Source organism: Perna viridis, chromosome 4 (genome assembly GCF_037379345.1).
Source record: "Perna viridis isolate PV_CMFRI_1.1 ecotype Kerala chromosome 4, ASM3737934v1, whole genome shotgun sequence".
NCBI classification, from domain to species: Eukaryota; Metazoa; Mollusca; class Bivalvia; order Mytilida; family Mytilidae; genus Perna; species Perna viridis.
The window spans coordinates 24,167,403-24,192,716 of record NC_142448.1 but is presented as its reverse complement, the minus strand read 5'-3'; the positions used below and the strand labels follow the sequence as shown (position 1 = coordinate 24,192,716).

Sequence of the window (25,314 nt, the reverse complement as noted above, 5' to 3'; positions counted from 1 at the left end):
GTATTTCCATATCTGATAAAGAAGCTTTCATGTTTTCACACATTAATGAATTATTATATAACTCAGTGTCGTTTCTACATTTGGATGTACAGAGTTTACTACCCAAATTAGACATTATATTATGAGTATGGTCTTTTACAGAAACATGGTTAAAACAATCTGACACGGATGATTCTGCAGAACTTATTAATTATCAAAAACCATTTCGAAGGGACAGGGAGGGAGATAGAAGAGGGGGTTGGGTATAATGTATGTCAAGGACAATATTAACGTCGTCAGGCGCCCTAATTTAAAGTTACCAGACCTTGAGGTTATATGTATATTATATGAAAGTGGTGATTATAATAAATACAGGCAATTATTACCAGATACTAACTGGGACCATGTGTTCCTGTCGGACGATATTGACCAAATAGTTTCCGATTTTTCAGATGTTATCTTGGGTTCGGCTGGTGAGTCAATTCCAAATAAACTGGCGACGATTCGAAAGGCGGACCCGAGAAGCCTGGCGAACGATTTAAGGAGACTTATCCGTAAGAAGAGACGCTTGCACTTTAAAAGCGCGACGTACAGATAACGCAAGCGACTGGGCAAAATTCAGACGTGTACGGAATTTGGTAACCTTACAAACGCAGAAGGCCCAACAGAGCTATCAAGACCAACTTGTAGACAAGTTGAAACAAAACTATCCATCTACGAAGTCATGGTGGCATGGTATGAAGAAAACGACAAGTAGGCATTCCACCGTTATTAAAAATGGTAGTCTCATTACCGATGAGACGACCAAAGCGGACGAATTAAACGATTTTTTTTGTTTCCCAAACCAAACTGAATGACTCTAACGCTCACATCCCGAATCCTTTCATTAGTGATAACGAGCCTACCGAAATCTTTATTATTGAATCCGAGGTAGAAGAGGTACTCAAAAACTTTAATGCTGGTAAGGCATCTGGCCCTGACCATGTCAGTCCGACACTTTTAAAGACCGCGTTTTCCGAATGGAAAGGTCCATTATGTAGATTTTATTTTATAATTATTTATTTGTAAATAAAATTGCCACTGTAACTCACAGAATTAATTTGGGTATTCCCGTTCTATTTCCTAGGGGACTGTTTTGCACTACAATGTGATCAAACCTCATTTAATATTTTATACTACATAAAAGGTAATAATATGTCGTTGCAGCATTAAGGTGATGAGTAGTCTTGTTTGGGTAAAACTTAAGGTCAAAGCAGTATAACACATTAATCTTAGTGAAATAAGCATCATAGCATATGAACCGCCTCATTAGTGTTTGTAGTCTTAATAAACCGGAAACGTTGTTATACGCCCACAAGTTCAATTGATAGAATCGGCGAAAAGTAATACGTTTACATATATCAAATAAATTGTATTACTTAATGAAATAACTAAATATATGATCAGCTTAATAGTCGCAATCTCAAATTTATAAAAGTTATGGTATACAAACCTACCAGAAAGTAAGAGCTATGTTCTTAAAATTGTGTTTAATTATTCATTGGTTATGGCTTTATGTCGGATTATAGAAGATATTTCAGGCCAAAAACATTTGACCAATCGAACAGACCTTTGTTGATCCAAATCTATATATGCTATTTTATAGATCAAACTGCCCGCATGTAGGTGTGTTTGCAACCGAAAGAAAAAAAGAAACAATTATAGATTTTCGTTATTCTTGACTAATAACTAGCTCACCCTTAATTCTTATCATTATTTTGCAATCTGCAGTGTTTCCGTTATAATCCTCAGCACGATAAACTATATCTACATCAAAATTAGATCTTCCCCCAGGTCCTAGCTCTGGAGATAAGTTCTGTATCCACTTCACACTACCCGAATTATCTGTCGCAATTGGTACTGTATAGTTAAAGGCGTCAGTTTTATCAATATATACTGGTTCGGTTGGACAGTTAGAGAACATAGGAGGCGTCAAATCTACAAAAAAACACTGCTTATTTCTGTATAATTGATTGATTAATAAGACACTTTTGAAATCAATAATTAAACAAAGATCCTATATTGGTTCCTAGTAAACTTAACATATCAGAAAAACATTCATTTTTCAAACCAAAGTTATATACGGGAAAGTAATATCGTTACATAACTTTCTGTGGCATCTGATGCAGATTACACTTAGAGCAAACAACAAATTGCTTCAACAAAGCCAAAAAAGGAGGAAATTTAATCCTTTTTAACAATTAAAGCGCTATCAATGTGTTTAGTATGGGAACTGTTTTATTCTGATATTGAATGATAATGACAACAACATTTCAAACCAATAGTCTGTGTTCAAATAGAAAACTTATAACTGACCTTTACACTCTGGAAGATTTGTTGTATTCCATTTAACGGTTCCAGAACCATCTACAATACACGACAGTGGTTCGGAAGGACTTGAGTAATACCCTGGACGTTTGCATCTGAAGTACATTAGTTGTCCCACTTCATAACTGACTACAACCTGGACAGCTCCGCCTGGTGTTCCAGGGTCACCACATATTCCACCTTAGACAAGATGTATTCAGCAAAATTAATCAATTAAAAGATGAAACTAGGAGTTACTTTTTAGGGCATGTGTAAATAATTTACTACAGATAGATACATAAATGAATTGCATGTACCTGCGCTTATCTATATGTTTCCTGCAAATTGGCAAAATTGGACACAGTACGTAATGCTTTTACGTTATAAAATTACATTCACGCAGGTTAATAGGTTAGCAATAAAACAGAATTTGTTATACGATTGCAGGAACTTTTAAACCAGGATCAAGATAAGTTTCAAGTAATATAAAGGGAATTCACCAAAAGATACTTGTAGATAACTTCATCAATATCATGGTAAGTTTACGCAAATAATAGATTTAAACATTAAATTTAAACAGAAATGGTTACCTGTACAAGTAAGATTTCCCATATTCCATCTGCCATTTTCTAGACAAGTGACAGTTGTCGTACCGTTTCCCGACTTCCCATTCAATGTAAATCCATGCAAACAATCGAATACAAAGGTGGATCCAAGAACTGTCGTGCTTTTCCCGTAGTATACACTGCCTGGTATAATCTCAGGATCGCCACACTTTATTTCTGTTAAAGTTATTCTAATTAGGTGATGGGAAAGGTTTTAAGTTATGTGGGGGTAATAAAGTCTTCTTTATGGGAATGTTGTCATTACATATTTGGACTTCAAGTTATTAAAATATAATCATGCATAAAACTTGAAGGCCCTTTGTATATACTTTCGTAAAAACTTTAAATCTCATTTGGTACAGTTGCTCCTATTTTTGTCTTATGTCATATATTTATATTAAAAATATAATATTTTTGTATATCCATTATAAGTGTTTGGTTATTTTTGTATATCCATTATAAGTGTTTGGTTAAACCCTTTATTGTCTACCCTATATCGCATACCCTATATCACAGTCTAGATCTATATCGCATACCCTATATCACACCCCTAGAACTATATCGCATACCTTATATCGCACTCCTTCACAGACTGTACTTGAAATATGGTTAAAATATTTGATATAATGAGAATGAAATGTTAAAATCTGTATCACAAGCTGTATCAACCAGAGACTTATATTACACCGCAGGCCGGTGGCCAATAAAGTGATATAGGAGTCTCGGATTGATGCAGCATGTGATACAGATTTTGACAAGTAATATTCAGTAAACATTGGAGATATATATTATTTTATGAGTATTTTTACAAAATTCATCTTAAAGTATTGAAAAGAGAGATTTTTTAAAAGATTAAAGATTTCATAAAACCTTTGAATATAATCAAAAGTTAAAACACCTTTAATTAAAGGTATATATATACATATATATATATATATATATATATATATATATTACAGATATCCAAACTGGAATCGAACCTGGACAGTGTGCAGCATCACCCATCATTTCATACTGGCCTGTCATAACATTATAGGAACAGTATAGTGTTCTGTTAATCCTCTTGGAGCCAAACTGACACTCTATATTAACTTCAGTACCATAATCTACCCTTGCCACAGTCTTGGGGTAAACTTCTACAGCTCGATCAATTTCACTTACTAATGGCTTAAGACATTTTACCACTATGAATATAACAACCAATCTTAAAATGAATACTAGTATATAGAATGTCAACAACAATAATATAGAAGTAAAATAGGTGGACACAAATACAAGTTAAAACCTTTAAAGAATTAAGATAAAATGTATAGAAAAGTGGTAATTTTTTTTAAATTTTGTTTTAATATAGCATTTAAACTCGAAACTTTCCATAAAATAGGTTTAAGTCACTATATTTTAATTATTAGAATATAACATTTCCGGGACATCAGTACAAACTATCAACCGTGTTGACGTTGTTATTTAAATGAAAACACCGGAAAAAAGCAATAAGTCAACATGTCCATATTTCAACTGACAACAATCTCGTTCTGAACAAAAATTCTGAAAAATTCTCTTTTCCAGTTTTCCATATTTTTTTATTATTAACTTTAAAAATTATCAAATTGTTTGATCTGTCCCATTTAGCGAAGTTTCTTTATGTTAATATTATTCCGTAAAAATATAAAATCATATTGCATTCTTAACTCCTACCCGAGCAGGTTGGAATATGAGTAGAATATTGTCCAAACATGTCACACTTTAATTTTGTAATATCAGACGTTGAAAATCCATGGTCACAAACAAATTCCACCTCATCTTCGAAGACAACCAGTTCCTTCTTTGTCAGTACTTGACCATTTGATATTGGTGACGGAGATGGACATTGTCTTCCTGTTTTAAAATTGTACTAGAAAATGTTTTTAAAACTTTCACATTCATTCATTTGAATCATAATAGCTTAAAATAAAAGCAATTTGTCAGATCCTCCATTGCACTGGACTACTCGAGTTTCAAACAGGATTTAGTATATCCATACTATGATTTGTATAAAAACCTTTTTTTTTTGCAATTTTCATACAACTGGGCTAGTCATGTATTTGTATGCTATTATCATGGTTCACCGGTTTTTTTTTATTGATAAAAATTCTGGCAGGTAGTTTCCGAGAGGATGTTAATTCAATTGCATCAAAAATAGCAAAAATATTTAAAAAAAAAAAAAAGACAATTTACGGGTACAATGACAACGAAAAATCTTTCACACAAGACGTCACGATGACCTAAGTTGCAAATCGACGAACGTAATACATGTATATGGATTAGAATGCAACTTATGCGGTCCAGTATATGTTGGTGAAGCACAAGAACAATTAAACAAGAGAATGTGCGGTCATCGTTCGTGAATTACTACCAACAAATTCCCGACAGTGTATCAACATTTCAATCAACAAGATCATTCAGTCCTCTCCAAGAAAGTTCGTATTCACGAAAAAAAAATTACCATCCATCAAAACAGTCCCGTCCTAAGTACAAACTATCGTAGGGAAAGAGAGGAATACTGGATACGCAGACTATTACGCCAATACCTTACGGGTGCTATGACAACATTAAAAGTATAGGAAACCTTTCAAGCCAATATAACAATAGCATAAACGTGATGAATTATTTGACAAAAATCCAGGACGGAGTCATGGCCATCTCCACTATACGTCACCTAAGATATATAATGTCTCTTTAGATGGTCTTCTTCCTTTCATACAAAAATCTCTTCGACTTCATCACATTCGAACTTAAACTCTCACTGTCCTACACTCCGTTTACAAAACAAGTCTTGACACTATTACTGAACCTACCTCTTCATTATTCAGACTTGTTGCCATCATTTTGGATATTGGTTTCCACAGACTCTTTAAACCAGTTTGTGGAAAGGGTCATGATGAAGAAAAACTATAATTTCTTCCACTACTATTTGTAAACAAATGTATAGGTGCAATTAATTTGGCTAACATTCTCCATCACAAAAACGTAACCAACAAAATTCCCCCATATTCCAAGAACAAATCAATACCGATTATTTCATATTCCTATACGTCACATATCGCATCGAAAATTTTCAATTATAAAAGATTTTTGAAGAACCTCGAGATTGAGGTTAAACCACCTGACTGTTCTTGCATACAACACTCTCCATTCAGATGTGGTCCTTCCGGTCACGTCGTTACGGAAGGCTTCAGCATCATTGAAAATTCTATTAACGAATCTCTGTGAAAGGTCCTTTATAAAGGTCCCAAGTACTGTGAACCACTCTCTATAAATTGGAATTTTAACTTTAAAGCTCTTATGGTTCCCGTAGATTACTACGCAAGAAAATGGATAAAACGAGAACAATAAGAGTGGGTAAAGGTCATGAGGTCTTTAATTTTGAAATGTATGAAAGTGTAAAGTAGGTCAATGCGGGTCAATGCTACCGATGTTGCAAAACCATTATATACTGTACATGACAAATACGTGTCGTACCAGCAGACAAAGCCCAAAACAAAATTGTTTTGTCTGCACAACATATTACATCAAATGTTTATTATCAGAGGTAGACGTAGAAAATAATAGCTGTGATATGACCTATATTGTATTCTCATTCTCCAAAGAAGAGATAGTGGAAAACCATACATCTGTGCTATCCTCTTTTGGTCTCTATACCAAAGAAGATGATTGTCTATGTACTAGATTCTTAAACTCCACAAACATCCATACAAACAACGTTACAAAGCTGGATCTGGAAAATGTGCAACCAAACCTCTTTCAAACCATTTAACTTCTACACTCACAGCAGTCAAAAAAAAATTCAAAAAAACTTCTGGAGACCCTCCATTCAAGATTATTATCAGAATATAATAGCATTAAAACCTATGATTTTTCAACGCTGTATATTTCTATTCCCAATATTCAGTTAAAATCCCGTTTCAAAAAAAAAGATGGTACACCTAGATACAAATACATGTATATAGTGCTTGGTAGAGATTCCTTATACTTTGTAAAAAAATAATTCGAAATCATCTACCTAATATACAGAAGATGTTTTCAAACGCTGGAAATTTTAATCGACGACATATTTGCCCAGTGAGGTGGATGCGTTTTTGAACAAACGTTTGGCATTCCAATGGGGACAAATTGTGCCCCTCTATTTGTTGACCTCTTCCTTCTTATAAGGTTGACTTTCAGCTGATCTAGTCCAAAAGAAAGAATATCGTTTAGCTAGATCCTTTAATCTCAGTTTCCGCTATTATGACGTATTATCTTTAAAAAATCCTCGTTTCGGGGATTTGATACATCGCATCTACCCCAAAGGACTTGTAATAAAAGATACTACAGACACTGTGAAGTCGACCTCATATTATAACATACACTCAGAGATCGATAGTAAAGGAAAACTATTGACCAAACTTTACGACAAACGTGATGATTTTTCATTCAGAATTGTCAATTCCTTTTATCTGTGGCAACATCCCTTAAGCACCTGCGTATGGAGTTTTCATATCACAACTCATACGTTATGCCACAGCTTGCCATATCTACGCAGATGTTTTGTATTGATCTAGCATTCTTATAATTAGGCTTCTGGAAGAGGGTTTTGTTGCTATAAAATTGATGTCTTCACTACAGTAGTTACATGGTCGTCATCATTAACTCAGTTACCCTACCAGTGCACCTAGTCCATGCTCCCAGTTTTTACGTTTTTTTTTTATTTTCACTAGAATCGTGGTTCCTTTTATTACTCTCCATCATGGGTAAACGAATTTTCAAAAAGATTTAACTAAAGATATATATCAGTGTGCTTAACAATTTAGCCCTATGTCTGAATTCGGCTAAACCGAATATATCCTAAAAACTGTCGTCTGAGCCCTATGTTCTATTTTTAGTAAAGATAGCCTTTTTTCATCGTTTCAAAACTCGAAAAATAAACTTTGAGCATCAGGATACCCTCAGGAAGGCTGTATACCAAAATGTAGTGGAACTGTTATTATTACATAAAACAGTCTTTCATACCATTTAATGGAGTTTCATCTACCACATACTTACTGACACATGTGTGGTCAATACGATACACATCACCATGCAACAGCCCGGTTTCGCCATCAGCTAAGGAAATATTGTTAAAACCATCTGCAGTGTATAGTATGTATCCTGGACTACAAGAGCAATGATATCCCGGCAATGTGTTTGCACAACCTTGGTTACAAAGTTTAGGCTCGTGTATGCATTCATTGATATCTGAAACAAAGTGAGAAAATTGGCATAAAATTGTTTATTATAACATGAAATGTATACAAAAATGGCAAAAACAATTCAAGATAACCCGATCAAATAAAAGATATGATTTCATGAATGAAGAGTGTTTCCCCACTTCTTGATTTTAACACGTAAGGAGATAGACTTAAAGTAAGGGACACAACTCTTACACGTCATCGGAACGTTTGTATTCAGCATTTTACATCAATCTCATGTAAGGATAAAATTAACTTGAATTGGTTTCATTATGTTTCAAAAAAGCTTCATAGGCTTTGGTGAAATTGAATATGATAAATACATATCACCGATTTCAAGAATTATGACCCTTACATTAGGCCTACCTCCTTAAGTCAGTAAAAGGCACAGTCGATGCAATCTTAAATCAGATGTATTTGTAAACGTTTAATACTTGCAGGTGTCTGTCACCATATAAGTTATGGTAATATACTTTACAAAGTACGGGAAGCTTACTGCTCACACAACAATTTGACTAAACCGTTAAATATTCTAATCCTTAAGGGATATTTACTTTTATGTTTCTATGTACTTGTGTATAATGTTGTTTTAGAGTCAATTGCAGTCTGCCCTGTCGTGTGAGGGTTTTCTTCGTTCATTCATTGAAGTCATGGGTGTCCTTGATCTAATCTTTTTCACTGCAATGGGGTTCTTCGTTTGCAATGCTAGGACCTAGAGCTTTGTTTTCAAATATAAGAAGTACAGCTAGATTGGAGACTAACTTGGTCACTTGATCGTTTTAGGTTTTGTATCTATAATTTCATGTCCTTTTAGGATGCCAAATATCAAGCTAGATTTGCCAAAAGATGACATTTTTATTGACGGATGACTTATTCAATGAAGTTGCAAGTGTATTGATTTCTCAATTATTCTTAATGCAAATTATAAGGAAATGCTCTGTTAATGTGCAATAATCATACAATAGGGTTCATGCCTCTGCCAGAAAGCAATTTACAACAGAACTCAATATCCAATTTTGAGTGAATAACCGTGCTCATATGGTTTTGTCTACCATAAATACATAGATTGTTAGCTTAACTTGCATATCTTTAAAAAAGTCTGAACTCTTTCTAAATATACCAACAAACCTGTACAATCAGCATTCTCTGACTTTCTTTCATATCCATCTTTACAATTACAAGTGTAGCTTTTATCTGTGTTCTGACAATCTTCAGTTGGCGGACATACAGGTGGTGATCTTTCACATTCGTTTATATCTAGAAAATGATTGAACACTTTAACACATTATAATATTCTTCAGACTATTTTTTATTTCAGTAACTATAATGAGTCCTATCAGATTTCTAACGAAGAATGCGCATTACTTTTCAAACTATAAACCAGATTTCCTTTTTGAAACATGATTTTAATCTCAACGTCCATAACTTAAACACTTTAATCGATTATTTTATATTTTTTTTAACACATGCAAAATGGCTAAATGCGTACCGCTTTAATATGATTTTTTCCAGAGAATTAAGGCAAAAGAAGCAAATTCTAACTGGCATGGTTATTCATGGCCAGGTGCTACGAAAATAACTTAAAATAAAAAACGAAGTCATGTCATTGAAGATTGTTTTAAGACCACCTTATACTAATTATTTGCAAAACATACTACACACCTATGCTTTGACATGGAAAATTATTTATCATTCCATTTGCATTACACGTAACAATCATTGATGTTATATCTGTACCATTCATTCCATAACCTGCATCACATGTTAGAGTAGCTTCCTCCTCAAACGTAAGGTCGTTTCTAATATCGAAACTGCCATGTGTAACTTTTGGTAAATGACACCATATCTCTTGATAAAAACAATGGACTTTTACTGCATGTATATACATATATGTATAACATTCTTTGATACACGAAAACTTTATTATTTTATTTGGAATACAAATAAGTAGGATATGTAAGATATATCTGCCCCGCCATACTGTCAAGCTAGAGAAATGAATTTTTGCAAACGTTTTGCTGTAAATGTTGAAAATTTAATAGCAATGAATTGAAAAGCTCCTAATTAGTCGTTCACGATCCTTAACGTGCTCCAGTCAGGATCAAGCTGTAGTACTTGGCTTATTTTATCGATCTGTTCACGTTCATTTCCCTCGCTTCACAGTCAGACGTGGTGTGCATAATTAATTGGTAACAATACATAGCTCTAATTAACAAATTTGAAAATAGACATCCTATGTTCCAGTGATGGAGATGATCACTGTTTTGTTGGATGATAACTATAGTTGTGTTTCATAATTTTGTACTGATATAAAGCTACAACATTTTCCAAATAAGCGATATGTCAGGTGTAAAGCAAGTTTGAAATATACAATATTCGACAAAATCATTAATAGCAGAAGATGCTTTAGATTCGTCAAATACATTTTGAGTATACCAGATACAAATATTTTTCGTATCAATATGAGTCTTTTGTAGCAACACTGTCTTAAAACTATGAAGACAGAAGGACGGTGCAAAATAATTAAAAGGGGATGAAAATAACACAAAACATTTAGACAAGCATTTAAACTATATATCAACAAATAAATGAACAATCGGTGCTGCACTAAAAATCACAGGAGCAAAGACCAGATGAATCGTTATAGTGAATTTCTTCATTTTCTAGGATTTGCTAATATCACACACAGTATAAAACATTAAATGTCATTGCAAGTATCGTAGAGATTGGTTACGAACGTTCTTTCTCGTTCATTTCAAGTACTTTAATAAATTGCGTTGACAAAACACAAAAAACATTGTCGGAAATACATTATGACAGATCATTGCATGCATTGAAGAGCACGGTCCTGAACATTCACCTTGCACAGTGCAAAATGTTAGGTTAATATACAAAGTTTTTTTTATATTTTTTTTAGAATAACAATTTTAATAATAAGCAGTTGAGAAAAAAATATGCTTCGATCGTACTGGAATAAAGCATTGTGTATACTTCTGTTTTGTTAGACTTCGCTTGTTTCATTAAATATCCTCACCACATATCATTCCTCTGAGAAAAGTTAAGATGTAAGCCAAATTATCATTATAAAGAATTTTAATTTGTTAACCATCTAAAACAACTGCAATGGTGCTTTTGCCGATTACTAAGAGCTATAAAACACACGAAAAAATACCTTTATATCGCATAATACCAATTTTAAAAAAAATCATCGATAATTCATGACGACTGATATTATTTAAGTGTAATTTTTTGTAAGGATAAGGTCAAATGGGGAAAAGATGGAAAAAAATCAGATACATGCACGTCACACCCCCACCGATCCGACAATATTTCACTCAAGGGTGCTTTCTCTATTTGAAAAGACTATTATATGGATTTGCTCTGAAGCGTTTTAATGGAATGATAGAAAAATGAGATTTTTGACAGAGTTATCTACCCCAGACTGTTTATTTTCAGTGCATTTCAATGAAATTATAACTCAATTTAATAATATGATATGGACAATATTGTCTGTTTTCTTGATTCGGATTGTGCAAATAGTCTAATAAATAATGCCAAATTTTTACTGAGACTGACAATAATTAAAAAGTATCTGGGAAAATATGCATCAATGAATTCATATAACCATTAATTGTACTATCTTATATGGTTTTGTTTTTCACTTACTATCACAAACTGGTGTTTCATGAGACCATATTCCACCTTTCTTGCAGTAGACTGTCAAATTTCCAACTAATTCATAACCTTCATTACAGATAAACGTTACCACAGACGCAAATTCTGTACCGTCTCCCTCTAACTTGTTAATTCCACCGTTTATTGGACTTGAAAGAACAGGGCATCTCTCAGCTGTAAATATTTCGATATTGAGAATAGTTTGTATGTTTTTGTTTGTTTTGTTTTGTTTTGTTTTTATTTTTATTTATTTTTTATTATTATTATTTTTTGTTGTTGTTTCGTTTGACAAGTCATGAAATCTCTTTATTCTAGGCTATCAGACAATGTCTAATTACATCAAGACTCTATTGAAATAAAACTTATGCAGGAGGGATATAGTAGATATGGTAGATCACCAAGTTTCCTTTTTAATTGACTATAAACTCCCAGGATTTTCATTATTTCATAATTATTTATTTAACAAATATCAAATATTAGTGGGGTAATAAAGGGTATTATTCCCGTTGTAGTAAAGTTGAACTAACATTCAAAGTAGAATTATGTGCATATTGAAAGAATCATTTAAAGAATGACTATTATATTTTTGTGTCGGTAAAGAAATAACCTCAATCAGATGGTGCACTCTAAATGCCCTGCGTAGCATATTTTTATCAAGTGTGCATCACGTGCATAGAGGTTATTTCAGAAAAATATATAACAGTCCTTCTTAGTACATGTATCAGATTTAAACGAGTAAAACATTGACAAAGGTTGATGATGTCACAGTTACATTAAAAGTTGAAGGGCAATTTTTTTATTCAGTCAGAAAGGGTGTTTTCTTCCGCAATTAAATTGTAAAAATATATTCTGAAAGAGCTGTATTACTTTGACAGACTGGGACCTTTCTCCATTTTCCATTATCCATACATTCGATAACGCTATTTCCATCCATTGAGAAACCATTGTTGCATTTATAGGTAACATTTGCACCATACACAACACCAGAGGAAGCAGAAATAAAGCCATTCTTAATATTTGGTGGAAAGGGACAATGAGTAACTGAAAAATAAATTAATACTAATCATGGTACAAACTGCAGTCGTGTTAAATGAATACAATACATTACACTTTTCTGTAAACCAAACATCCTTTCAAGATGATTTAGTTTTAGCAATTCTTGAATATTGTGGCGATAATATAGTAAGATAAACGTAATCAACATTCATTTTGTAACGCGCTTGCTTGTGACTTGAGAAAGCCAAAATATCTTGAGCATACCTATTAAACTTCAGTGTCAAAAATCTTATGATTTTACGTTAAAAAAAATATTGCTTTGAGAAACATAAAGTATCAAAATGTTATAATAAGGAATGGATATTAAGAAAACCAGGATTAGACCGCTTATAAAATATCGATTCCAAAGAAAACGGTCAAATAAGATAATAAATACATACAACAAAAAACGAAATAACTAAAATAACACCCACATGAAAAACAAAAGTAAATGAACATCTAGGAAAAATACCAGGTACACCAGTAGTGTTAGAGACCTCTGTCTTTCTAGAAGCATCATAGCCGAGTTGCTCATATTATGTCAAGTCTGAGATAAACGAAAGAGGAAAGAAATGGTAAAACGACGAAATAGGCTCTTCTCATGGAACAGATGGATACACCATTACATTCCAGAGGTTAACGGTAACGACCATTTAACTTACGTAGTGATAGATTTTATCTTGAAGCAATATAACTTGTTCCGGAAGCCTAATTGTAAGAAGTCTAACACGGTACAAAAAGTATGCGCAGTGTCACCAAGCTCTTTCATAACGTATGAGTTGTGATATGAAAATTCAACGCGCAGGATTTGAAGTTATGTTGTGGGAGAAACATCAAATTACCATTGAACAATTGCCATAATATTGACTAAGCGTCCATATTTCAATCAAAATTAGTCACATTTAGTCATGTTTGCGGTAGTAAAAAAGCAAAATAAGATATAAACTATGTTCCTGTTTTTTAGATGAAATGAACTAATGCTCTAGAGACAAAACATACTTATGCAGTCTGGGATCCTTGAAACATTCCATTTTCCTCCTTTTTCACACCTGATGGTAACAGTCGACATCTCATTGTATTCTTTCTGTTTGAATGAGTATCCAGTATCACAGGTTAGGGTGACCTCTGACCAAAAGCTGGTCTTGCACATCATATTGGAGTCCATGTTTGTATGAGGGGATACAACAAGAACAGGGCAGTCTAAAATGTAACCAGGCGCTCCCAGGAGCCTGCATTGCTCATCTTTTGCATTTCAAGGACAATAACTCTAACAAGGAATTATCCAACAATTTTGACTCAAGAGGACTTTGGTAGGACTTATCATAAGCATCATTTCATAACTGAAAGGTGCTTATTATCTATTATAGTTTTCAAGATATTGACTGAAAACTGCTAACACATCATTTTTGTCTTTTAATGGCAATAACTCTTACACGAAGTCGTCCAACAACTTCGACCCTTTTGCAGGCCTTATAGTAATGATCACTCCGACAATTGAAAGAATTTGGCTAAACCTAACGGTTTTGGAGATGGATGTGAAAAACTTCTGACTGACCCCTTTGTTCTATTTTAGTAACAATGGCAATGTTTTTCAACGGATAAAAAATCTCCTCAGCAAATCTATGCAGAACACCCTGAGGAATATCCATACCAAAGTTGTTTTTTTTATTTAGTAATGTCAGAGGAGAATACTTTTGGAAAGAAAAATCATTTAATGAGCAAGCAAACTTCTAAAAAGGGCAATAACTCCATAATGGCTAAACAGATTAACAAGAAAAATTGACCAGAGAGAGAGAGAAATCTCATCATGCTTAACATTTTTAACCAGTCAGAATTTGGCTCAACCTAACAGTTTTTGAGATCTATGGAAAAACATTTGTCTTACTCCTTTGTATTTTTGTAACGGAGGCTATGTTTTCGACGGATCAAAAATCCCCACATCAATTCTACGCTGGATTCCTCAAGTAACATTTATACTAAATATGGTTCTGATAGGTCAAATAATGTAAGACGAGAAAATTTTGGTGGACAAACTGTTCGCGACGACGGTCGACAACGACGGGCGCTAAGTGATGCCAACAGCTCTCATGACCTTCGGCTAGGTGAGCTGAAAATAGGTTATCACTTGTGTCGTTTACCTTGAATTACAAATACCAATTATATTTAAATTGCAAATTTCTGTATGCTGTGCACGTCCGTCATTCATTTAGTGTCCTTACAGCAGTAGTATATATATAAGAAGTACTCAAAACTAAAATTATCGAAAATGTACTCATATATCGTTTACAAACCAAACATATCTTTGTATAATAATTGGCTTACCTACAGAAAACTCAGCTTCAAAACCTTTATCAGTAAGGACGAAATTAGTCTGGAATTCCACTGTAATAATACCAGAAGTAGAGTGGAATACCATTACAGTAAGGTCATCGGAACCAGTAAACCCACTACCTGTGTGTAATGGAGATGATGGAGCTGGTGAACTGTTAGTATTGTTAAACACCTGTTGAAAGATGAACAAATTGAGCTTAACATAAATCATATGTTGTGTTTACACTAAAAACATGTTTAAAAGATCTACATAAATGTGCAAAATGTAAAACAGTACTGTTTTCCACTTTTGGCGAAAACAATCAAATTAAGCTAATACCATGATGTACAAATTTTGTAAAAGTAAGATAGGGGTGATTTTCTCATTGTTAGTCATGTGTCCATTTCATCGGATCATTGTACAAGAGGATATTTTTTTTTATTTTACATATAACTGATCTTTTATAACTAAATGGTGTAAAATTACTACCAAACGAAATATATGGCTTGTGTTTTAATACATAATCAATAAGACATCCAAACCTTCACAAAATCATATGCTGACTGAATGTTGAAGGAATTGAATCTGAGCGAAATAGGTCTGGTTTCTCCTTGTGGTCTTGTAATAGTCCACTGGCAGGCGACGTTGTCAGGGTAACTTCCGGACTGGAATCCTGGGGACTGAATAATACCCTCTTCTAACTTGTGGTTTACAGTGCATCCTGTATTAATTTTTATACAAACTCGTTGCAAATTATCTTTCTAAACTTAGTTTCCAATATTCAACTTCGAATTTGATTTATGCCTTTAAAATTTCTGTCTAATCAACATATGGTTAAATTTACTTTTTAGTGTAACAAGTTAAAGTAGGACAATAAACAATGTTCAAAGTTTGTTGGCAACCAACAATAAAAACATATTTTTCCCTAAATTTGCTTTTTATGGGAATTAAATAACCAAATACATAAAAAAAATTAATTGTGTTCAAGAAGTTATCAAAACAAAACAAAATTCGTAATGGGAACCCAAATCCTAGACACAAAAATTGTACAAATCAAGGAATCAAGTCTCAATGTTATAGGTTTTTTAGATATTGTTATGTTGTAGATAATATGTGACATTAATTAGGCCGAACAAGTTTGACTACTGGGCAAATGAATAAGCAAAGCATCTTGAAAATCGTTATTTGTTTTCACATGTCATTTTTAGATGTTACAATTGCTAACATATTACAGTCTACCTTCCCAGTATTTGATATAAAGGCCTTTATTGAAAGCAGCTATCCCACCTCCTTCACTTCTCAGCATCAATCTTACGGACTTTGAATTTGATATGTAGATATTTGAGTGTAGTTGGTTGATACCATTTAATGATGGATTAAGTGTTATTTCCTCACTATCCCACAAGTATAGTTGACTGGATCCAATGTTAAGAGAGACAAACTAAAATAGTACAGGACAATTATTTCTTTTTAATTTGAGTACTTGATAGAAATACGTTAGGAAACTATTAGGAAATGTTTAGAGCATATTTATAACAAACACTTTTGACATATTATTTGAGCCAGCGAAGATATTTTGATTGTGCAAGTTCGTTCTTTGTACATATTCATACAACAGCAATCAGTGCAAAACATAAAATGAGATATATTCACTTGTCAACGTACCTGCAGTGTTATAACGTTTTTGGTGCTAGCTGTTATTTTCCATTCAAATACTTTTTCGTGCGGCAAATATCCACCATCATAAAAGGGGGATTTTATTTCTTTTTCGGAAATTCCTGCTGTTGCCATTTGAATGTTGGTAAATAATTCAGGTACATCTAAATTTTACATGATTCCTATTAATAAAACCTATCAGCTATATTCGATTTGGGTTTTACTAATGTATAATCTGTTTGCGATATGACTTGAAAAGATAATTATATTCGAATAAATTTAAAGACAGTGTTCTTTTTTAACAGCTTACAAGCACAAATACATGTATCTGATTAACAAGAAATAAAAATCAACTTCACTTAACTGGTTGTCCAGTCTATTGTAAATCCAGCAGCTTCAACACTGTTGTCAGTAATAAATCTCATGGTAAATACATTGTCAGAAGAATAATAGGTAGGAAGTGGGTTAACAGAAGTTCCTGTCAGTTCTCCAAGGTAGATGTCACCACCCATTCCTCCAGTTCTAAAGTGTAAAATGTCTGTACTCTTCTCCGTTCGAAAACTTTTTACCTAGATGTATCAGAATACCAGAATATTATAAAATGAACCTGTGCTATGCTTTAATTAAATTAGTATTCTAAATAGCATCCCCAAAGGATAAAACCTGATCTATTGGAAGGTGGGTTTATCATTATTGTTTTCTTTTTTTTTAATTTGACTTTGAGGGTTAACAATATTTAAATCGCGATTACAAATATCGGTAAATATCAACCAGAAGCCAACGGACGTGAGTTATAATGTTTAGAAGATAGAACGTGATATGTAACTTGTAGCTTAGGGTCAAAATTGGAATTTAAATATAAAATAAACATGGTGATTCAATCTTAAAACTATTTGCCGTACTGTGACTTTAATAGTTTGTCCAACTCCTGCCACAATGGTCCAATAACATGATTTGGCACTGCTGTAAACACCATTACTACTGGATATAGATCCAGAGTTGGTATTTACGGCATCAACAACTTCAGAGCACTGTGCTGTATTGATTCCTAAAACAAATAAATCTTATAAATGGTTCGGTTGATTTCATAATCCGAGATAAGTCTCAGTTATTGTCAAAAAAAGGATCAGGTACAAATGTACAAGGCTCCTGAATGTATATTCAAAGTATCCGTCTTTTGTAACATGCATCCGAATATTTGGTCCATTTTTTCGGTGTTGTTATGATACAACACCGAAAAGGAAAAAAGGAAAATGTGTATTTTAACATTTTTTGTAATTGTATTGCTAAAAGTGTATTGTATGTTTCGAACACATTTTAAATTACTAGAATAGCAACCTGCCTTCCCTGTATCTCGTGTTAATTGAATACATGTCTCTTTTGTTTTGATCACTTTAGATACAAGACTCACCAATACATGTTTGTACAAATAATAGCATATCATTCCAAAACTAAATGATTTCTTCTCACCACAATTCAACTCATCTGAAAAGTCACCACAGTCATTATGACTGTCACAAACATCCTCCATCGGTAGTCCTTTTCCATTTCTACACAGGAGGTAACCTACAAACAAAAATTGAAATATTTCTTCTTGAGCAATACTCGTCATTGGATTTTCAAAATTATTATTAGGAAATATTAAGAAAAGACTCTTATGTATTGGAATATTCTTATCATGGATAAAAGTAAATGTGAATTGCATTCTTTATGTGCTTAAGGCATACATTATACATTTTACCTCTTAAAGTTGCCCGTAACTTGCATATAAATGGAAGTCTTCTCAAACAGTTTCCGAATGAAAAATGGCCATCTTTCCTAGTAAAGACACAGTTTCCTGTTGAAATGTTTGGCTGGCTAGTTTCCCAAATAACTTTCTGTAGTATAAATACTTGATCGACTTTGTGGGTCCACCTCCCAACGGTATTACCATCCAAAGTATCATATGGTCTGTGCAATCCTGTTTAAACATCATATCAGCAGTTTATTATGGTCTAAATTATCTGCTTGAGTATTTCACTATTAACTTAAACATTCGGTGCTTTATTTATCTACAACGAATGTGTACATGCAAGCAATGTTGTCAGGAAAATATGGATCTAAAAAGTTACAATAGCGTCTCTCCAAAGGAAAACCATCAGTATCTGCAGCAGTTTTGATTTTAATTAGACATGACGCCTGTAACATTTTTAGGTAACGTCATTAATTAAAATCAGTTTAAAAAACGCCTTTGAAATCGTAGTTTATAGTTGTTATTTTTTTCAAAAGCACTAAGAACTATGTTATTGATCAATTCTTCCGTGTAATTACAAAAAAACAGAAGTCGTTCCCTACCTAAGCAAATGCTCATTTCTCAACCTGATAGATGTCGGAAACGATATTATGATATCATACCAATATTATTAAGTTGTTTTTTTATTATTTTATATAATCATACTAATGGTTTAAGGATATACCTGTCCAATAATGTGTCCATGAATTTCGGACTAATTTGTCAATATTACGGTATTTTTTATCGTCGTCAATCCAGAACAAGTCATAACCAAGTCTAGAAAAAAACTTATTGTACAGATTTTGTTGTACGAAAAATATAAGGTAACATTTTAAGTAGAAAATATAACCCATAAATCTTTAATAAAGGTCAATACATGCACATTGCAGTCTACCTCTTATGTGTTGACTTCCCTCTGAAAACAGACAAAGGCGGACAACTTACAACTTAATGCTATAACAAACTCAACGACGTTGATTTTCCATCGATGAATTTCAATCAATTCCTATCGAGTAAATTCCTTCTGCTCTATCATTTGGTGATTTTTGTTGATTAGTTTTGTTCGCGACCGACACATCGATTTTTTTTTTTTTTTTTTTTTTTTTTTTTGTTAGGACAAAGCGGCTTTCGCAACAACTTCTTTGTCAACAATGTGTTACGCAGCTACTAAATATCACTATTTCAAACATTACGGACGACTGCATAATTTGAATGTCCGATATGTTATATCCATTTCTGTACGACAAACCACCTCAATTCAGCCTGTCATAAAGAAAAAAATCCCGCCAAAAAAAACTTGGGGTCATCCTCGGTTCCCAGTAGGCTTGTGCTTAAACTCATTCTGTGTGACCTTTCTAAAAAAAAGGTTTTTAATATTGTGCAATTAGGCCTTTGCCTGTTGTCATTTTGGTACTTCCTGTATTGTTTTGTCTACGTACTTTTTCCGGTTTGTATATTCAGTTTTGCTTGTTCTTTATCATTTGTTATTGTATTTCGTGTATTCTAGTTGCTTAACTGCAATTTGCTTAATACTTCAAAATTGATAAAAAAAAATAGTACTATAGAATGAAGTCCAATAATCGTTATGTGTATGACATAACACGTATATAAATAAAGTTGTAAACTTTATGTGATAAAGTAATTAAGATAAGTGAACAAAGGTCAAATATGGCATGATAATTCTGAAGCCACGAACGGAAAGATATTAGAATTGGTATTCATGAACTGTGTTACCTTTTGCACGTTTTGTTGGCATCTGACCATATCATTGGTTCGTCAACGAGTAGGAAACAGAATCCACCAATTAAATAATCACCTGAAATCATTGTTTTTCTCATTTCAATCGAAATCCCCACACTGAATAAAGCAACCGTGTTTCGGAAAACATTTGGAAAATTAGCGTGCTTTTGCATGGTGAATATTACTGTCATTTTAATACGATTTATGATATAATTTTAAAAAAAAATAAATTATTGAAATAGGACAATAATGTTTCCTATTGTGATTATTTCAAAAGAAATCAAAGAGAAAATTATTAATTGATAGGTTTTCCTCTTTACAGTTTTAACGTTGTTAAAACTACATTATCAAATACTTCCCATAGGGTAGATACATACTAAATGTGAAACCTTTGGTACCAACAGAATAAATAGAAAAATCTAGTAGTATACATGCATGCTTTATTTTGTAGTCAAACTAAGTTTCCAAATCCTTAGATCGATTGTTATAATTGTATCTAACCAGCATTACCTTGATGACATTTGATGGCCTCGTCGTTGGCTTGTGAATATACCTAAAGATGTAAAAAAAAAAAGAAGTGAAGAGAAAAAAGATAAATTTTGCATAAAAAGGTACTACTGTATCATTAAAATAGTTCTTTATTGCAGTTGAAAAACAATAATTTTCTTTGATATTTTGTTCTCTCGATTTCAAAAGTTCAAAATTACTTTTCAAAGCAATAATCACATCATGGAAGATTCTTTACCAGGAAAAAGAAGTTATTTTTATAGATATCTCCCTTGATTCTGCTTTGATTTGTACTTTCCTTTTCACATTGTTCAGACCAATTTCAGAATCCTTCTCCTAATTCCTTTCCTCGTTTGTCTACCCCGGACTCGACTTTTTATGAGCAACTCGGCGGGTGTTTCTAGAAAAGCAGAGGACGCTTACCCTACCGGTGCACCTGGTCCATGCTCCCAGTTTTTAGTGGAGTCCGAGTTGCTCATTTATTTTTGTTACTTTGTATGTATGATTTTAGTTCCTTTATGTTCTTTGATGTGAATGTCTGTTTTCCATGTCTGGTCTTTGTCCCTGGGTTACATTCTTTTGATTACCGCTATAACCTTGGTTCCCTTGATTACTCTTTCTAACAAGGGAGACGGATATCTGTCAACTGTATCAAAGGTGATGGTGTGGATACTATCATCGATCGTTTTAAGAGGTTCAGATACAAAGACCTAAATGCTTAAAGAGTAAAATGGCTTGTATTTATGGAAATAACCTGCACTCGTGCGAGCAGCTAGCGCGTAAAATCCAGTCGGTCAGTAGAATAGAACAGGCTACGAATGGATCAAAAAAACAACTCTAAGCATGACATTGTAAGAAGGAATTGGATGATTGTCATTTAATTGTCATTTGAAATATTCGCTCTCTTTCATGCATATATTTTATGAATAACTCGCAGTTTGTATGTAAGTGCTATTAAACAGAGATAATAAATATCTGATAGCCTGCAGCGAATGAATGCTATTAAGGTAAAATTGAAAAAAATTACTTACTTGATAAAATATGAATACCAAGCCTACACAGTATTTACGTACAAGATCCATTTATTCATTTCATCAGGTAACATAAGTATTTAATTTCGTTTAATAGTATGGACTTGGCTTTTTTATTTGACGATGCATGAAACAATGCGGAAGTGTTGTTTTTGTCTTTCAACAAGGCAGAATCCTTTTAATTTTATAGGTCTATATACTCAGAAGCAGAAGAAAAGGGCCTTTTTTTTTTATTTCAGACAGCAATATTATTATATAATGCACTAGCAAATTAGTAAGATTTTTAATGTTTACATCACATGTTTACATAACATATTTAAGTAAAACTCAATTTTAGATTTGCGACAATGGCCATGATTCATCCTTTACCGAATTACATATCATGGATGACAGTATGTAGTCTGTGTCTTACGGAGTGAAATTCAGGGACTGTGGCTAATTCATAGCAGTTTAATAACAGTTTGTATGTTCAGTTTATACAAATTGTAATTTGTATGAACTTTGTGAATACAAATTATAATTTGTAAAACATCAAAATCAAAATATCCGCGGACATCACAAATTCAAGGACCACATAATTTTCCACCGTGTTTTAGCAATCGCTATAAATTTCTGTGTGCATTTATGTCATCCTGAAAATTGTTTTTTTTTCTATTCCATTACTTGCCTCAACAAAAACTTGTGTATCGTCTGCATGGAGACCATGTTGCAGGTCATTTGTATAAAATTTTCTAGAGATATGTGTCCATGTTGAACTGTGGTAATTTGAAACAATTTACTGCTTCCTATTGTAGTAGAGGTACACAATCAAGAGTAATATAATTCCATTTTTTTTTGGGAATAATCAATATAAATATGACATCTATGGATTCTTTTATCTATCGTAGTTCTATAAAACTTCAAAAAAAATGTGTTGTGCATGACTTGTCCTTCTTTAATTCCTGCTGGTGTTTTGTAATTTGATTTTCTCCATAACTTTACTAAGTATTGATGTGAGACTAATTAGTCTGAAACTGGGAACGGTACATTTTGGCCTTTTTTCGTATGGGATTTATGTCGACGCATTTCTATTTTCATAGAAATTTACCCTCTTCCTTTGAACAGTTAAATGCAGATGTTTTGTTTTGACAGTATAAATTATACTTCTAACAGGTTCCTTCCATAATTGGTGATATGAAGAGTCTGACTGGTGTATGATTTCGTTTATATATATATATATGTTGGTGTTGGATTTCCTATCTTGGCCTTATCCTTTGTGTTAACCATCTGGATAAAAATACTTACGATATGTTGTCGTGGCATATAGAATTGTTTAAATCATATTTTTCTTTTATCTCTGTTCACGGGTGGAAACTGATATTTGCGTTTCATTTTTTTTACCAAAGAAGACAATTAGATAGAAGCTTCCAACAAAACTCTATATGAAACAAGCATTTGCCAATTTAAGTGTGATAACATTCCAGCTTATTCCATGTATAGATAATTGCCTCTTAACTCATTTGTGATGCTAGATATTATTGTCATGATCCTCGTCAATTTTGTCGTGTATATTATATATTATCATTTTCATTGAAATCGATGAGATTTCCCCACAAAGTTAAAGATTCGTTTTGAAGTTGGTGTTTAAATCTTGGATTTATTTAATTTTTATTGTACTGAGTTCCTTTTATTTTCACTTATTCTTACCAGCTGTACTGTTTTGAAACTATATCCAAGGAAGCCAAGATTCTGGTGGAAATCAAAAGAATGTAATCCAGGGACAAAGATTATGCAGACATCGAAAACTGACACACACAACAAAGCACATGAAATAACCAAAACAATAACAACGTTAACAAAAGTAAATGCGCAACTCAGACTCCATTAAAACCTGGAAGTCTAGCGCGAAACAAAATGGCTGCGTTGTTACGGCAAGCTCTGGCATAGCGTAAGAGTTATGATATGAAAACTGCATACGCAGATGCTGAAGGGATATATTGTCATAGATGAAGGAAAGTTTACAGTACTGAAAAGTCATCGCATTTATTGTATAGTTTCGTCAATAGTTTTCCTTTACCATCGATCTCTATGTCTTTATTTGACCGTTGGCAATTTTGTCCCGCCCGTTTGTGTTAAACTATACAGGGTATAATTAACCGTAATAGAAGCGGGAGGTTTAGCACGCTATATATCTTGTTTAACCCGCCGTTTTATCGGAAATGCCTCTACTATTGCGGTTTTCACCAACTTTCCGGTTTTTACCTTGATAGTGCTTTTGTTATACTGACTTTCCTTTTCACTATTGCCTAGTGTATTATGATCAGTCCAAAAATGTTGTTATTACCCTTCATTTTCAAACATTGCAATGAAATTTCTTTAGTAACAACTTTTATTCCTCCTCCAACGCAAGTTACTTTCAACAAAAGTTGACGTTCATGAATCACAATGTGATATAATGCCCTTCTGCTGAACCCGAATTATCATCTCGCTTTCAAGACCTAAACGTTTCATATTTTGAATCATTCGAGGGATAATTTATTTGATTAATTATCTACACTAATATTAGAAACCAAGAAAACCATTTTCATGGAAGAATTTTTCAAGAAAGATAAAACATAAGTCTTCCCAGAAAACTGGTCTCAGTATTAAACAAAATTTTCATTCACAGCATACCGACACCGTACACTAAAATTTTAGGCATTTATAATTAAGAAAATGTAGCTGATCAATTCAGACACGAAGATTTTCCTTTTGGAATATTACTGATTTTCAGAATTTTAAATTTTCTTCTATATTACCCATTATTGGCAATTTTGCAAAATCCGGTAGTTCAAACAAGCTTTTATATGTGAAATAACAGATTTTGGTATATATGCGAAAAACTTCTGTCCGATCTCTATGTCCTAATAACAGCAGCACTCGGGTCACTTTTGTTGAAATTAGGCACCCTCCATTCATATATTTTTATCTGCAAGAAAATCAGTCCCATTCATACATATTTTTTCAACGCGAAATACATACCCATTCATATATTCTACAATTGTGTTCCTAAGATCTGTTTGAATTAAGAGAAGATAAATAAAAACGAAGGTCTTCAACAGGCAGGGCATATAACTGCTAAATCTTTGATCAAATCCCATTCATCTGTATTTATTAATTCGTCACCTTATCAATTAAGATTGAACAGACATTTTCCCACATGGCTATACTAATTGAAGATGAATTGGTGATAATTCGGAAGACTGTCGTAGAAACAAATTATATATTTAAATTGTAGAAATTATGACCCATTGATATAATATAGCTAAAAATGACAGCCCATCGACATAGGTAAGGGAGAAATTATGACCCAATCATAAATTTCAACTCTAGAAAAAACAGACCCAGTCCATCGACCCGTCTATATATACTGGTATATAGGAATATTTTAATACAA

General features: G+C 33.0%; 1 protein-coding gene across 7 annotated transcripts in view; it reads right to left on the bottom strand.

The window, feature by feature from the left end:
* The window catches only part of LOC148619417 (uncharacterized), a 67,428-nt gene extending 45,396 nt beyond the window's left edge, over positions 1-22,032 (bottom strand). For 2 of the 7 annotated variants that reach the window (XM_088579283.1, XM_088579284.1), the window contains exons 1-23: positions 21,900-22,030; positions 20,872-20,914; positions 20,356-20,437; positions 19,307-19,398; positions 18,592-18,810; positions 18,321-18,416; positions 17,753-17,898; positions 17,215-17,419; positions 16,860-17,014; positions 16,434-16,635; positions 15,737-15,915; positions 15,206-15,386; positions 13,883-14,083; positions 12,716-12,889; positions 11,840-12,022; positions 9,836-10,021; positions 9,302-9,430; positions 7,989-8,180; positions 4,626-4,805; positions 3,911-4,114; positions 2,916-3,107; positions 2,335-2,526; positions 1,717-1,956 (exon numbers count right to left, since the gene is read on the bottom strand). In XM_088579283.1, the coding sequence (XP_088435409.1) occupies positions 1,717-1,956; positions 2,335-2,526; positions 2,916-3,107; positions 3,911-4,114; positions 4,626-4,805; positions 7,989-8,180; positions 9,302-9,430; positions 9,836-10,021; positions 11,840-12,022; positions 12,716-12,889; positions 13,883-14,083; positions 15,206-15,386; positions 15,737-15,915; positions 16,434-16,635; positions 16,860-17,014; positions 17,215-17,419; positions 17,753-17,898; positions 18,321-18,416; positions 18,592-18,810; positions 19,307-19,398; positions 20,356-20,437; positions 20,872-20,914; positions 21,900-21,950 (3,724 nt within the window). In that variant the 5' untranslated portion in view covers positions 21,951-22,030. Of the gene's footprint in view, positions 1-1,716; positions 1,957-2,334; positions 2,527-2,915; positions 3,108-3,910; positions 4,115-4,625; positions 4,806-7,988; positions 8,181-9,301; positions 9,431-9,835; positions 10,022-11,839; positions 12,023-12,715; positions 12,890-13,882; positions 14,084-15,205; positions 15,387-15,736; positions 15,916-16,433; positions 16,636-16,859; positions 17,015-17,214; positions 17,420-17,752; positions 17,899-18,320; positions 18,417-18,591; positions 18,811-19,306; positions 19,399-20,355; positions 20,438-20,871; positions 20,915-21,899 lie in introns of all 7 variants that reach the window. The other 5 variants (XM_088579290.1, XM_088579288.1, XM_088579287.1 and 2 more) reach the window with 5 other exon arrangements.
* Between the last annotated feature and the right edge of the window lie 3,282 nt (positions 22,033-25,314).